At 37.3% G+C, this 17,094-nt stretch overlaps 1 protein-coding gene across 4 annotated transcripts in view; it reads left to right on the top strand.

Moving 5' to 3' along the window:
* Atm (ATM serine/threonine kinase) overlaps positions 1 to 17,094 on the top strand; it is a 108,789-nt gene that overhangs the window by 6,160 nt on the left and 85,535 nt on the right. For all 4 annotated transcript variants that reach the window (XM_052760414.1, XM_052760421.1, XM_052760428.1 and 1 more), the window contains 6 exons: positions 5,887 to 6,051; positions 8,670 to 8,835; positions 10,845 to 11,083; positions 12,676 to 12,839; positions 14,156 to 14,322; positions 16,611 to 16,982. In XM_052760414.1, the coding sequence (XP_052616374.1) occupies positions 5,887 to 6,051; positions 8,670 to 8,835; positions 10,845 to 11,083; positions 12,676 to 12,839; positions 14,156 to 14,322; positions 16,611 to 16,982 (1,273 nt within the window). The remainder of the gene's footprint in view (positions 1 to 5,886; positions 6,052 to 8,669; positions 8,836 to 10,844; positions 11,084 to 12,675; positions 12,840 to 14,155; positions 14,323 to 16,610; positions 16,983 to 17,094) is intronic.

Below are 17,094 nucleotides of genomic sequence, written 5' to 3'. Positions count from 1 at the left end.
TCTCTCTTTAATATTCTTCTGTTTATTTCTTTGTAGTATAATCTAATAGACATAGTCTACAGCATATCTGTTTCAGTTTTGCTTTTGGAAACAGGGTCTTTCACTGTAGCTCAGATTTGTGATCCTGCTGCCTCAAATCTTCCTTGTGCTGAGATTGCAGATAAGTGCCGCCATGCTGCCTGTGCATTTATTCATTTGTGTGTGCTCATGCATATGTGTGATGGGTACACACGAGTGGTCTGGTGAATGGGAGGTCTGAGGACAACTTCAGCTGTCCTTCCTTTGGTGCCATCCACCTTATGTTTTGTTACAGAGTTTCTTGTTGTCCTGGAGGTTGACAAATAGGCTAAATTTGCTAACCTTCAAGCCCCAGGGATCCTGTCTGTCTTACTCATGCTTAGATTACAAGTGCATGCCACCATGCCCAACTTTTTTATGTGGGGTCCAGGAGATGAAATATAGGTCCTCATGCTTGTAAGGCAAGCACTTTACTAACTAAACTATCACTCTAGCGTTTATTCCTTCTGAGATAATGCTAGCTTTCTTGTAGTCAAAATACACTGTTTTATATTGTGCTGTCATTTAAAGAAAAAACTGAACAAAAGTCAAGTCCTTTTTTTTTTTATGTCAGTCACAAGCCAAATATCTCTCATCTTGAACCTCTATAGTTAAATAAGTGTGTGTGTGTGTGTGTGTGTGTGTGTGTAGATACATATACGATACTGGGTACTAAACGTGGGGCCTTGTGTGTGCTAGATCAGCTCCCAATCAATAACAGCACCTCTACTCCCTGCAGTTGATATTTTGAAGGAATGATTTTTAAAAACTTTCACTTCGTTTTACTTATTCTATATACATGTATGTGCATTTGCCATGATGTGCTCATGGATGTCAGAGGACAACTTGTAGGTGTTGGTTTTCTCCTTGTACCATGTGGGTCCTGGAGATTGGACTCAGATCATCATACTTGGCAGCAAAGCACCTCACCAGAGAAGCTGTCTTACTTACCTCAAGAGTGACATTTTTGAAGCAGAAATGCAGGATCATCATAAGCTTCTGCAAAGAAATGGGCTTTACATAGTGTTGAAAACTAGAATAAATAACATTTGTTGAGAGATCTCAGACTTCGTACACTGTGCAAATAAGGATGTGGATTTGCGATAGCAACTTTAGGCTAAAAATGAGGCAAATACATGGTCTCAGCAGATAAAAGGTACCTGCTGCCAGGCCTGACAACCTGAGTTCAGTCCCTAGGACCCACATAGTGGAAGGAGAGAATCGACTCTCACAAGTTGTCCTCAGCCTCCTATGTTCATGAGGACCATGCACACACCTAGGCGTATACACACCTAAAAATTGTACTTGGAAAATCCAGATGATAGTAAATATTTAGAGGAAGCAAATAGGTTCTTGGTTAATGAGCTACTAGATTGAGTCTAATGAGCAGTTGTTTAAAGAAATTCTCCATTCCTCTGAGATGCCACTTTATGTGGATAGCTGTAAACCCTCCCTAGATTCTCTAGCTAAGACAAAAGAAAGCCACATTGAAACATTCTGTACTTGCCTTTGGATTGTGTGGTACAAACATTGTATTATTGGCTTGTAACATTGGGAGTTAATTTGTACTATGTAATTCCTAAGTGAAAGATACCAATTTTGTTACCCTGCAGAAAAATTTGTAGCTGATAATTTTGCTTTCTAGTGAAAAACTTTAAGTTACAAAATTAATCATGGAGATCATATTTAAAAATGTACCAGTATGTTGGTTTACAAGAAAGTAAAATTGTGGATCCAAGATCATAGAAACAGTCAAAAAGTACTTTTTTATTTAGGGGCTAGCTTTTAAATTGAACTCACAGACTCTGAAGCAGCAAGCATAGGACCAGCACAAGTCTGCACCAGGTCCTCTGTGTTGTATGTATTACAGCTTTCAGCTTAGAATTTTTATGGGGCTCCTGAGTGTGAAAGTGGGTCTCTGATTCTTGTGTCTGCTCTTGGGGCTTTTTCCTTCTGTTGGGTTGCCTGGTCCAGCCTCAATGTGATGGTTTTTGTTTTATATTTTATCATGTTTGGTTGTTATGTCTTAGAAGCCTGTTCTCGTCTAATGAGTGACAGAAAGGGAGTGGGTCCGAAGGGAAGGGGAGGTGGGAAAGAACTGGGAGGAGTAGAGGAGGGGAAACTATAAACAGGATATATTGTACGAGAAAATCTATTTTCAATAAGAAATTAAATTAAAAAGATTGGATTTTGTAGTGTCAGGCTCTTTAAACTTAAAATTAGAGTTACCATCATCTTCCCTTACTTCTTCAGTTCTATTTAAATACATGTTGAGATTTTAACAGCCTTGTTAAATATTGTAACCAAAGTAGAATGAAGAAAGACACTGAATAACTAGTGGGTGTGTGAATAGCTGAGAAGGAACTTTTAAGTAATAACTTGTTCCTCATTCTGTATTAAGCAGAGTGTAGAGAATAGAAAACCTAGTGACTAGTTCCGTGAGGTTTCTTAAGTATATAGACAAGTCAGTCTCACAAGACAGATCTTTAAATTTTTGTATACTTGTTTTTTTGTTGTTGTTGTGTTTTTTGTTTTTGTTTTTGTTTTACAGTGATAGGTTGAAACCCATGGTTTGTGCATGCTAGGCAAGTATTGTGTCACTGAGTTTTAACTTGGACTGATAGAAACTTTTTTTTAGGGAAATAGAAACATTATAATTTTTAAAACATTTATGTTTGGCAGAGGAAGAGAATATTCTGGGATAAAGAATATAGAAAAATATGATTTCATCTTAATATTTATGAAATTAACTCAACTTTATTTGTTGTCTACTGTGGGTCCTAGGCATTTGTGGTAATATAAAAATTAATCCTTTCCGTAATGTTCTGGTAATAAAACAAATACTGTAGATAAAAAATACTTCAAGAATTGTGAGAGATACCCAAGGAGTAGTTGAAAAGGATCACAGGGATGTGAGTATCATCATGGGCCAGATGCCTGAAGTTACAAGCCCTCACTGAAAGCTCCTGTGCTGTGATGTCAGTGAGTATTTACCGTAGCATGATACTCCTGAATATAACCAGTCTCATCATTAAGAAAATGCTGTCCTAAGATAATTCATATATGCATTTTGAATTGCACGCTACACATAGTTCGATTTCAAAATGAAATCAGTATTGAAGAAACGATAGTATTCTAGCTTTGACATTATTATGATTTGATGAAAACAAAACCTTTTTATTTGTGTATCCCTGGCTGGCCTCCAATTCACAGTATTCCAGCTGTTACCTGGAGTTACAGGCGTGGACTGCCTTACCTGACTTAATTTTTTTCCTGTTGTTTATTTTAAGACTGGGTCTCATGTGGCCCAAGATGTTCTTAACCTTTTTTTCTTTAATTAACATTTTTTTTCATTTATTTTACATACCTACCACAGTTTCCTCTCCCTCCTTTCCTTCTGTTCCCTTTCCAACTCCCATCAACCCCCCTCCCATCCACTCCTCTGTCTCCATTCAGAAAGGGGCGAGTCTCTCATGGGCTTGAACAAAGCCTGGTACATGGCAAAAGGTTGAGGCAGGACCTAGCTCTTCCTCCTCCATCAAACCTGGGTTTCCAGTATGGAACAGGTTCCAAAAGCCAGCTCAGTGCCAGGGATAGGTCCCGATCTCACTGCTAGGAACCTTACAAACAGACCAAGCTACCTAACTGTCATGTGTAGAGGACCTAGGTCGGTCCCACGCAGGCTCCCTAACTGTTGGTCCAGAGTCCATGTATTCCCATGAGCTCAGGTCAGCTGTCTCTGTAGGTTCCCCCTTCATGACCTTGACTACTCCTAGCTTGTATCATCCCTCCTCCCTTTCTTCAAGAGGACTCCCAGAGCTTGGCACAGTGCTTGGCTGTGGATCTCAGAATCTGCTTCCATCAGTTACTGGATAAAGGCTCTCTGATGACAATTAGGGTAGTCACCAATCTGATTACAGCAGATGGCCAGTTCAGGCACCATCTCTACTATTGCTAGGAGTCTTAGCTGGGGTCATCCTAATACTAAATAATCCTATTTAATAAAAATGGAGTACAGCCTTTAATCCCAGCACTCGGGAGGCAGAGCCAGGCGGATCTCTGTGAGTTCGAGGCCAGCCTGGACTACCAAGTGAGTTCCAGGAAAGGCGCAAAGCTACACAGAGAAACCCTGTCTCGAAAAACAAAAAACAAAACAAAAAAAAAAAAAAAAAAATGGAGTACAGATCTAAACAGTTCTCAACAGAAGAATCTCAGATGGCTGAAATACAATTAAAGAATTGTTCAACATCCTTAGTTATTAGGGAAATGCAAATCAAAAAGACTCCGAGATACTTGTTGGAGTGGCTAAGATCAAAGACACTGATGACAGCTTATGTTGGAGAGGGTATTCTTTTTTTTTTCATTTTTATTAAAAATTTTCTACTCCACATGCTATCCACAGACCCCCTCCTCCCTCCTCCCACCCCCCAGCCTTCTTTCCCAAGCCACCCCGCATCCCCACATCCCCCAAATCAAGGTCTCCCATGGGGAGTCAGCAGAGCCCAGCACACTGAGCCTAGGCAGGTCCAAGCCCCTTCCCACTGCACCAAGGCTGTGCAAGGTGTCATACCACAGGCACCGGGTTCCAGAAGCCTGCCCATAGACCAGGGACAGATCCAGATCCCCCTGCCTGGGTGCCCCCCAAACAGTTTGAGCCAAACAACCGTCTTCCGTGTCCAGAGGGCCTAGTCCAGTCCCATGGGGGCTCCACAGCCACCAGTCCACAGTTCATGGGCTTCCACTAGTGTGGCTGGTCATCTCTGCACGTCCTTCCATCATGATTTCGACATCCCTCACCTGCAGTATCGGAGAAGGTATTCTTAAACTTGCTGTGTAATCAAGAATGACACCTTGAGCTTCCTAATCTTGCCTTTACCTGGGGCTACTGGAATTATTGGTGTAAAATACTGTACCTTGTTTAAATTGTTTTTAAGTGTAATTTTGTGACCTTTAAGATTATACATCTAGGGCTGGGAGAGATGATTCTGGTTAAGAGCACTGGCTGCTTTTTCAGAAGACTTGGATTCAATCCCCAGGACCCACATAGGAGCTTTCAACCACCTTTAACTCCAATCCTAGGGGATCTGGTGCTGTTTTCTGGCCTCTGCAGGCACCGCATGTATGTGGTGCACAGACATACATGCAGGCAAAACACCCATACACATACAAATTAATAAAATTTTAGAAAATGTGGCTGCTTAAAGTGCCCATTTTAAAAGAACATTTATCTTATTAGCACTGAATTTTCAGAATATTGTGTTAAAATTTCAGCCTTTTCTATATGTATGTCATTTGAATGCTATTAGATGCCATGAAAATAATCTTGCTTTTTAGAGTAAATAGGCTATTTCTAATTAGAATAACTCAAGATTATTTTAATAAATTTATTCATAAAGATGCTCATAGACTTAGAATCCTCTTAAGTCTAATGCCAGGAATTATGAATTGTTAAGTATAAAAATTAATCCTTATTCTTGCAGTATCTTTTGGGGTTGGCAAATTTAATCTTTAATGGGGCCATATAACAAAATGTTTTTTTGTATTTTCTGGGCTATATATTATCTGTTGTAGTTACTGATTTCTTGTCATTTATAGTAGTAAATGCGTGAGCATGTTTGTGCTCCAGTAAAAGTTTATTAACAAAATATCCAGCCAGTTGAATTTTACTCAGGGGCTATAGAATTTAATAATATCTGTCATAGGAGAAAGTTATTTGAGAGCAATTTCAGGTATGGACTCATGTAAAGAAGCTGGCATTCCAAAGATTTTTATTTATTTTTTATTTTTAACATCTGTATGTTTTTACTTTTTCATTTTATTTTTAAATAGGAGCACCCAGGCTAAAATGTCAAGACCTCTTGAATTATGTCATGGATACAGTGAAAGATTCATCTAATGGTGTGGCTTATGGAGCTGATTGTAGCAACATACTACTCAAAGACATTCTTTCTGTGAGAAAATACTGGTGTGAAATATCTCAGCAACAATGGATAGGTATGTTTTGAAAGCTGTTATTATTTTCCCTTAGAAAATGAAATTTCAACAGTAAAAGCAGTTTACATCCCACAGATGATTCACAATTTAACATTGCATTGATGAAATTATATCATTACAGTATCAGATCTTTAATTTTTTTTCTTTTTCAAAATAACATCTTACTATGTATCCTATTCTGGCCTTCTTCAAGTTACAATCTTCCTGCCTCGGTCTCCTGAGAGCTGGGATTATAGGTATGCACTACCATGTTCAGTTCTTAATTTTTATCTATTATGTACTTTTTAAATTTGTAAGTCACATATAGTTTATAGTAGGTGCTTACCACTGGAACTGGAATCACGGATTTCAAAGATTAGTGCTGTTTTTAACCAATTCCACAATCCAGTGACTGAAAAAAGTCCAGTCAACTAAAAAGTTACCATTCCGTTTGTTATAATACACATGCTTGTATACAATGTGTACGCACAGCAGTGACACCTCAACTGGACCATAAATAAAGGAGAAAGCCCAAAGAGAGATGTCACAGTTGAAAGCAAGAGTTCTGAGTTCAAAGGGATGTGGTGGACACCTTAAATGTTACAGAAAGGATAAAGTGCACAGGTATTCATTGGATTAGGCAGAGACGCTAGAAAGCTGACAAGGTAATGAAAATCAAATGCATTCGAGTACCTTACCCATTGACTTACTAGACATGCAAAGTGCTATCTTTTTTTAAATTTCTGTTTCCAAATTGTTCAGTGCTGTGGTACAAATTGTTTCTTATTCCTGGTTTCCTTGTGTTAGCACTTGAGAAAGTTATTAAACCCTGATCCTAAATCACTGATCGTGTAAATTCTCCCGCCATTGTGATGCAGTCTAACTTGAGGCCTCACTGGAGTCAAGCCTATTTGTACAGCATTTCAGCATTGTATTGTAGTCTAGGCTGTTAAACAAAAAATAAAAAACAGACATGAAAGGTTTATATTATTTAGTTCCATTTGCAAGTGACAGGAGTGCACATGTATAATGTCTCAAGAAATTTACATTGGATGATGATATTTGAGTTTTTATTTTTTCAACCCCAGAAACATATTTCTCATATGATAGCAATTTTACTATCAACTTTTGTATTTTTTTGCTACTGGATTCATGGAGAAAGTATGTGCATCTGAATGCATATATTTCACCCTTTTTGAAGAAGCAGGATTCTTCTCTTCTGAGACTTCTAGAAGTGTCTTGTGCTACCCTTTATACCTCCTCCAGCAGAGTATGGTGGATTCTGCGAACATTTGGGTCATTTTGAGTAGCATGTGACTTGAAGTCTGTGCTTTAATGGGAAGCAATTGCAGTTTGGCTTTTCCTATTTCATCTTGCCTAATCTGTCAATAAAAGAGAAAATTGTTTAAAAGAATCCCTCCTCGCAAGGCGGTGGTGGCGCACGCCTTTAATCCCAGCACTCGGGAGGCAGAGGCAGGCCGATCTCTGTGAGTTCGAGGCCAGCCTGGTCTCCAAAGCAAGTTCCAAGAAAGGCACAAAGCTTCACAGAGAAGCCCTGTCTCGAAAAAAAGAATCCCTCTTCTTCAATATGTGTGTATAAACATTTTTACCATTGTATAGCTATTTCATGCAATGAAAACATGTTGACATAATTCTATGAACTCTTATTATATAATATGATTAAAAATTACTTTATTGCAATATATTGTTTGAATTATTTATATTGACCTTATATCTCATCCAATACTCAATTTTAAACCATTTATCCATTTCTGCAGAATCATGACATACATGAACAACTGAAAAGGAAGATACAAATAGTCACTATACTTCCTCTTTCTTCCTGTTTCTCTATCTCTAATGGGGATAAAGTCTTAAGCCACTAGATTATTTATTATTGTGTTTGGGATAATTCTCAACAGATTTTACTTTTCTGCATGTCTGACATAGAAGTACTAGCTGCTTTTTTTTTTTTTTTCTTTTTTAATACAGACTGCTTTTTAATAGGGTGTTTTGTATAGTGAATAACTTGGGAGTTAGAGTCAGTAGCTTCCATCACACAAAGAATGGTTTTGCTTTTAACCCATATTTATAAAAGTGCTACTATTTTCATTTGGGTCAGATGTCCCTCCTCTTGATAATATTGAGGTTGGGGAACTAATGCAAAAATGGAAGTATTCTGTCTGCTGTTATTGCTATGAGGAATAAACTTTCCTTTTTCTGTGAGCAAGAAGCTCATGTCCTTTGCCAAAATCCGTGAAACTATCATGCTGTTTGTTATGTTACAAGCAGAGTGAACTGGGAGGCCATTCTTAAGTGGTAATGTATTTAAAGAACAGCGTTGATAGGATACCAAGACTCTGTCAAAGACTTTGTTAGTCCTAGATAAAGGAGCATAGGCATAGAGAAGTTAAGTAGTTTATCTGAGGTCTGGCTGTGAAAACAGATACCCTCACACTGCTACTTATGTTCCTATTTTAAGTACATTATTTAAACATTGATGAGTATTTGTTAAATTCAAGGTCATCTTTAATGCTTTTGTCTATGGAGAATTGTGGCATATTTAAGTTGAATTGTGATATTGAACATACTTGATTTTTAAAATAATTAGCTAATACTTTTTTCCCTCCAATGTTTAGAATTGTTCTCTGTGTACTTCAGACTGTATCTCAATCCACCACAAGATATGAACAGAGTTTTATTGGCTAGAATAATTTATGCTGTCACTGGAGGATGCTGTTCACAGACTGATGGATTACCTTTGAAGTTTTTAGATTTTTTTCTTAAGGCTGTTCAGTATGCAAGGTAATCTAATCACTGTTTTTTCATACTGTACCAAACTGCATTAGATCTTGCTATGACCATGTTTTAGATTTAGTGACTAAGAAATACTACCGTTTAAACGGTGATTATTTCAGTTGCTTGAATTTGTGATATAGACTGTGATAATAGGTATACAGTATGTCATGATCAAATCAGGGTATTTCTATTTTCTTGCATATTAAATTTATTAACATAATTATATTGTTTATATAATTTCAATAATATCTATGTTTCACTGTGATATTTCATTTTTTTGTATTCAGCTTGACCTCTATTTCCCATCCTATATGAAAAAAAAAAGACCTTAAAATAGACCAAAGATTTGCAACTTAGAAACTTGTAGAAAGCAAACAGATGAAACACTTTGAGATCTTGATATGAGGGGTCCACCAAGTGTTTGTACTCACTAAGCCACCTCCCCACCCAAATAAAACAGCTCAGTGTAGCTAGACAAGCTTTTAATCCCAGCACATGTTGGAGTTGAAAATAGAGACAGAGAATCCTTGGGGCTTGCTGACCACTAGCCTTATTCCAAAATGCCAAACTCCAGGTTGAGTGAGAGACCCTGTCTTGAGGGAATGATGTGGAGAACAGTTGGGGCACCCAGCATCCACCTTTAGAGATCTTCATGCATACATGTATATGCGTGCACACACACACTAAATACTTCTTTAAAAGATAAAAGCTGTGATCTTTTGGGATAAGCTCCAAAAACACACAAGCAGAAAGAGATAAATGGGATTATATAGACTTCAACTTCTTCAAGAAAGGAAATACTGAGCAGAGTGAAGAATGGGAGAGGCTTTTGCACACTTTATCTTACTAAAAACTTAACATCCAGATTATATAACTTCAGGAAACCCAGTAACAAAACCATATGGTTAGGGAGATAAGGTGGGGGGTAAATTTGATGAAGATACATTGTATGAAATTCTCCAAAGAATTAATAAAAATAGTTGATTATTAAAAGTTTTAAAATACCCTTATAAAAAATAGGCAAAGGGCTGGGTGTAGTGGTGTACTTCTGTAATTCCAGTGCTCTGGAGGCTCTGCACAGGATGATTGCAAGTTTATAGCCAACTTGGTCTGTATCGTGAGAAAATAGAAAAGTAGTTATGCAGTCAATAAATTAATAAAGAACACGTTAAACTTCATTAGCTGTCAAAGACATGGAAGCCAAACCACAGTGGGATAAAGTGGTACCATAGAAACAGCAAAGGCTATCAACAGTTTGGAGAAAAGATAACTCACTGCATTGATGGGAATGTAAAAGACTATCTTTCAAAAGAAACCATTGACTCAGAACCAGAAGTTTCTCAAAGGATCAGATATAAATTTTCTTAATATGTAAGCACTAAATGGTACTCTAAATGTGAGCCTTGGGATCTTTCTCATCTGCTAACAGGGGAAGTTGAATATCACTTAAATAATTTAATTCTCTCCATTTTAAGGATAGATGTGTATTGAGAATAAAGCAATAAAGTATTTTGGAAGCATTGGTACACATCTGTATGGCATTATCTAGTTTATATTAAACATATATGTATTGTAAGTATACAAACGAATTGTCATACTTTTCCTGCTTCCTCCGTGTCTGGCTGCCTAGCTGGCTGGCCCAGGATGTCTCCCTCTTTTTCTCCCTCATTCTCTTTTCTCCAGCATAGATTCCATATCCTACTTATTCTTTCTACCTGCTAGCCCTGCCTATCCCTCTACTGCCTACCTATTGGCCATTCAGCTTTTTGTGGACTAATCAGGTGCCTTAGGCAGGCAAAGCAACATGTCTTTACATCGTTGAACAAATGCAGCATAAATAATTGCAACACACCTTTACATAGTTAAAATAATATTCCACAACCGGTTAGTCATGTTGTGTTGGTTTTTGTTTTGTTTTCTGAAGAAATTTGAACCCAGGATATGATACTGTTTGATAATTAGATTTTATTTAGAATGTGCCTGTTACACTGAGTTGACTTTGTTTTCTGTTGCAGACAAGAAAAGAGCTCTTCTGGCTTAAGTCATATCTTAGCAGCCCTTATAATTTTTCTCAAGACTTTGGCTGTCAACTTCCGAAAACGGGTGTGTGAAGTAGGAGATGAAATTCTTCCTACTTTACTGTATATTTGGACTCAACATAGACTTAACGATTCTTCAAAAGAAGTAATTATTGAACTAATTCAACTGCAAATTTATATCCATCATCCACAAGGAGCCAAAGACCCTGAAAAAGGTATAAAGGGAACCTTCCCTGGTTTGAATATATATACCTCATTAAAATTTAAGAGGCCTAAGTACGGCATCTGTGTTCTGTAGATAAATGAAGTGTCTCTGGTTATAGCCTAAGTACGGCATCCGTGTTTTGTAGATAAATGAAGTGTCTCTGGTTAATAGTGTAATTAGTCTTGAGTCTGTTTTTCATCCATATTCTTGAATTTGAATCAGTGGTAGTAAATTATGTCTTGCCTTTCCATTGTCCAATAAAATATCATGATGGAAAACAAGTATGAGACATTGCCTGTTCCTCTGAAAGGTGTTTATCCATCTTCAGTGTTAAGAGGTGCCACAGGCTATAGAGCAAAGGAGTTTGGAGAAAGCAGGAAATTGTTTATCTACATATTGCTTTTTATTTCTAGTAGAAATAAGATAGCTAAACTGAAAACAACAGCCCAATTATTCAGTTTCTAAGGAGGTTATGTACTTAAGACTTTGCAGAGAGATATGAGGTAGAATGGACAATGGCTGGCTGCACCTTATGCTTTTAGTTACACCCAGGCTCATTATCGGGGGAAACAACAACAGTAAAATACTGGTAATGAATCTCTTGTCTTCCCTGATTGTTTGGCTTTTTTTTTTTTTTTTTTTTTAATTACCAAGTATTGCTTTTTGGTCTTTTAGAATTGGATTGAATGACAGCTGTCTTAAAAGAACTCTATCGTGGTTTGTCTATGATTGCCTTTGGGCTTGCACTAGTCTTTAGACTAGTTCATCATGGCTAATAGTGATGACTTTGTTAAGATGGCCTGCCACATTAAATAACAACAGTTAGAATGGAGGATAACTGTTGATGCCATTTTTTATTTCAGTGGGGAGCTATATTAGCTCTCTTAGATTTGTGTAGCCCATAAAACTACATCAAAGAATTGTGACTTCTCAGTTTTTCGTCTTTCATCTTCCTCTAACCAGGATAAAGATCAGGCTGGTTAAGAGGTGGTGTCATGTGTTAGTTAACTGCATATTTATGGTGAAAATTTGACAGGATGATGAGGCTGCCAGAAAAATTCACATAGTTTTAGCCTCTGATAATTTATTTTTTATGGTATCCTGTTTGTGAGAATTAATAGCCCTGCATTTTTCCATGAGGGTCAGATAGTTGGCGAATTATGTTCACCAGACTTTGCAGATTCCAGTTCAGCCTTTTAAGAAGGACATAAGTTGACTGGAGTGTGACTTGAATAGTAAGATAACCACCATATATGGGTAGCATCATATATGTACTAGTAGAAGGAGCTGGTAATAGTTTCCTCTTAACAATAATAAAAATTAAACAGCTGTTTCTCATGTGGAAGAAGGCATATTATCCTCCTTAGGGGATGTCATACATTAGAAAAGGGAAAATTTCAGATGAGAATGTGAGGATATTTATAACAACCACAGTTACCTAATTTTGGAGTGAAACCATTAGGGAGTAGAATTTTCAAGGATATTACTCAAAGAGGTGTTAGTACTACTCAGTACTAACTAGACATCTGATGTTGATGGTGAAAGCTGGCAGTGCAGATGGAAGTTGTATATAAATAAATACACACTGTTTCTGGGTTACAGGTGCTTATAAATCAACGAAATGGAAAAGCATCTTGTACAACTTATATGACCTGCTGGTGAATGAAATAAGTCATATAGGAAGTAGAGGGAAATACTCTTCAGGATTTCGTAATATTGCTGCCAAGGAAAATTTGATTGACTTGATGGCAGATATCTGTCACCAGGTATAGTAGCTATTGTCACATTTGAAATTTTCTCTTAATTTCCTTTCTGCTGAATGTTTATACCTTGCATGATCACAAGAAGCCTATAAAATTATTCTATACATATAACAATTATTTTCAAATTATATGTATTTGAAATTAACCCTTTTAATTGAAAAGATAACTCTTTTGAACCTATGTCTAGAGCTAGTGATGACGATCATATGCAGGGAAGGTGAATGTACCCTAATTAAAAAGTTAAATTAGAATTCATGTAGCATAAAATTCACTGATATTTAAAATAGTAATTATTATTGGTTTGTCCTAAAACTATCAGGAAAATCTATCTCAAAAGAAACTTCAGACCTCCTAGCTTTCAGTTACATTTATTTGTTTCTATTAGCCACTAATCTACTTCTAATGTCTATGAGTCGTTTGTCTGTTTGGATATTTCATAGAAATAGAATTACACATATGTGGGCTTTTGTGCCTGGCTTCCTTCACATATAGTAATATTTTCCATTGCATACTATAAATCAGTATTTTATACCTTCTTATAATGGAGTAATAATCACATGGATATAGTACATTTTGCTTACCCATTCATCAGTTGATATCCTACTGTGTGTCTTTTTTTTTTTTTTTTTTTTTTTCCCGAGACAGGGTTTCTCTGTGTAATTTTGGTGCCTGTCCTGGATCTCGCTTTGTAGACCAGCCTGGCCTTGAACTCACAGAGATCCACCTGGCTCTGCCTCCTGAGTGCTGGAATTAAAGGCGTGCGCCACCATCACCTGGCTCGACTGTGTGTCTTAAGTAAAACTCTTCTCCCCACAGATTTGTTTGACATCCTGGTGGTAATTTTGTTCTCTTAAATATTAATGGTAAATTTAATTTCTTTTAAAATTTATTTTTATTTTATTTGCATTGGTATTTTGCCTGCATGTATGTCTGTGTGATGGTGTCAGATCTCAGAGTTACAGACAGTTGTTAGCTGCCATGTGGGTGTTGGGAATTGAACCCTGGTCCTCTGGAAGAGCAGTCAATGCTCTTAACTGCGGAGCCATCTCTCCTGCTCAGTAAATTTGAATTTTAAACCTGTTGAAAATATGCTATTTGCAGTTCTGGTAAATGTCTCCAGGAAATAAAGTTAGTACCCTACATGGAAATATTTTCTAAGATTGTCATTATTGCAGTGCAAAGTATTTCTCTTAATATGTTTATATATTTCTGTAACTTGTTAATCATTATGAGTTCCTATATCTTCATTTGAGAAGGATTTTCCCCTAATGATGTATTAGAAAATTATAGTAATAAAAATTTGTTTTTTAATTTTGCAGCTTTTTAATGAAGATACCAGATCCGTGGAGATTTCTCAGTCTTACACTACACAAAGAGAATCCACTGATTACAGTGTGCCTTGCAAAAAAAGAAAAATAGAAGTAGGCTGGGAGGTAATAAAAGATCATCTTCAGAAGTCACAGAATGATTTTGATCTTGTGCCTTGGTAAAATATTTGTTTTTCTTACTCAATGTCATTTAATTATATTTTTCCCCACATAGCCTCCGCTGACCAGAGCTGTCATTTGCCTACTCCCAGACCAGCTAGTAGTAGCAAAGTGTGATTGTATATAGCATATGGAGATAACCACTGAAGGTTCATCTGCTGCACGAGACCAGACTACCTTTTTAGACATGTAGACATAGTAAGGAAGAAAGGCCTGGCTGTGCTAGGCCGTCTGTACTTTCTGCCTCCGGGGATTCACTGAGTTGTAAACCTCATTAAGAAGAGATTTTATTTCCAGTGCAAAGTACCTTCATGTAGAATTGGATTAGCAGGGAATTAAAGAACATTCAGGAATCACAGAGTAATTTTGATCTTCCTCATGATAGTAGGGTTTGATTTCTGTTTTTTTTTTCTTCTTCCTTTTTATTTCCATTCATGCATGTTTAAATGTGCACAATTTTAGAATCACAGATTAGCTCTGATAAGGATCATTAGACTATATCTAGTCAGGCCTGTTCCCTTTGCTGAAAGGGAATATGAAGTGTGAACCTAATTAGTCTTATCAATAAAAACCAGGAGTCAGATATTGGGGTAATAACCTGAAAGATCAGAGAAGCAGAGGAGCAGCCACCAGTGACTTCCTACCTCTCCGAATCCTACAACCCAAAGGGCTGAGATCCTGTTTCCGCTCCATGTTATCACTTCCTCTCTCCACCTCCCAAATGCTGGGATTAAGGGGATGAGCCTCCCTAGTGCTAGGATTAAAGGTGTGAGCCACCACCATCCAGCTTCTATGGTTAACTAGTGGCTAGCTTGCCCTCTGATCTCCAGGCAAGCTTTATTTGTCAGAATACAAACAAAATATCACATAACAGGACCAACTCTAGAAATTTTAAGCAGAGTGCCTAAAGACACTTAGAAATTTACAGGTTTTTTTTTTGGTTGTTGTTGTTGCTGTTTTCACCATATTACTGGAATATTTAGATGTAATTGAGTTGTTACTCATTGCTTAAGCTTATATTTATTTTATATGGTTGACAGTTCTACTTTAGATTCTTTATTTAGTCAAGAATTACTAGCTCTGTGGTGGTGGTGGTACACACATTTAATCCCAGCACTTGGCAGAGGCAGGCAGATCTTTTGAGTTCCAGGCCAGCCTGGTCTACAGAGTGAGTTCCAGGACAGTCAGGGCTGCACAGAGAAACCCTGTCTTAAAAAACAAAAACAAACAAAAAAAGAATCACTGACTTTTATGTGTCACACTGTAGATATGCAATAATGAATAACACAGGATTTCTGGTTTTGAGTAGCACTCCTTCTAGATCAGCAGTTCTCAACCTTCCTAATGCTGCAGCCCATTAATACAGTTCCTTATGTTGTGGTGATCCCAACCATAAAATTATTTTAGTTGCTACCTCATAACTGTAATTGTGCTACTGTTATGAATCATAATATAATTATCTGATATGCAGGATATCTGATAGGTGACCCCTGTGAAAGGGTTGTACAACTCCCAGATTGAACACCACTGTTCTAGAGAATTCTCAACACATTGTGTTGAATAATAAGTTGGTATCAAAGAACAAATGTTTAGGTTTTATTTTTCTAACATAGAATAATTTTGGTGGCAAAAGATTAGAAATTGAGGTTTTTGGGGGGCGCTTATGTAAATACCTAGCAGCCAGTAATGGGTTTTCTGTACCCCAATAATAGGTTTCTCTGCTGGTGCAGTAAGCCAGATCAAGCAGAATTGAAAAAGTAAAAAAAAAAAAAAAACCAGGTTTATTTGAGCAAAGCAACTCCTGGTGAGTTTTCCAGCCCCAGAGATCTAGGCAGGAGAAGTCACATGCAGAACTAAAGCAGGGAGCTTATATAGGTTGTAGACAAGGGGTGATGATTTATGTGCTACAAGCTGGGTTTGTGCTCAAGTATGGTCAAAAGCTGAATGCTTAGTTGGGTACTTGGGCAGTTGGCAACTTCAGGGGAGGAACTGCTTTGGCACCCAAGAATACAGAACTGGACTTTTGGTGCCTTTCCTTTGTTGGAGATTCTCTAAGAGGGTTGCAGAGAGATAGGGATGGAGGGAGGGAGAGAGAGAGGACGGAATGCGGCTTTCTGGATCAGCAGGAGTGAGCTGGAGGTTCCAACAGTTATTTTATTTTGAAAGCACTATGGAAAACAGTGAAGATGATACTATAGTTAGGATATATAATTTGTGTATTTGTTTTCTTTTAGGTTGTTAGTAGGATTGAAAAAAATTCAGATTAGTTCTTTTTTTTTCCTTTCAGGTTACAGATTACAACCCAATTAATATCAAAGTATCCTTCCAGTTTACCTAACTGTGAGCTATCTCCGTTACTACTGATACTGTACCAGCTTCTGCCTCAACAGCGGCGTGGAGAACGCACCCCACATGTGTTACGATGCCTTATGGAAGTTGCCTTATGTCAAGGCAAGAAATCAAATATAGAAAGCTCTCAGAAGTCAGATTTATTGAAACTATGGATTAAAATTTGGTCTATTGCCTTTCGTGGTATAAGTTCTGAACATACACAGACTGAAAACTTTGGTTTACTTGGGGCCATTATTCAAGGTAGTTTAATTGAACTTGATAGAGAATTCTGGAAGTTATTTACTGGCACAGCCTGTAAACCTTCAAGGTAGGTTGAATTATATTTACTTTTACATATGCAAACAAGTGTATGTCCCTGATCATTTTTGTAGTTTGTTGCTTCAGTAAAAGATATATCAAATTTTGTTTTGGATGCTTTT

Source organism: Peromyscus californicus, unplaced genomic scaffold (genome assembly GCF_007827085.1).
Source record: "Peromyscus californicus insignis strain IS unplaced genomic scaffold, ASM782708v3 Scaffold_11__1_contigs__length_118956290, whole genome shotgun sequence".
NCBI classification, from domain to species: Eukaryota; Metazoa; Chordata; class Mammalia; order Rodentia; family Cricetidae; genus Peromyscus; species Peromyscus californicus.
The sequence above is the reverse complement of the archived record's forward strand: the minus strand, read 5'-3'. Positions and strand labels throughout refer to the sequence as shown.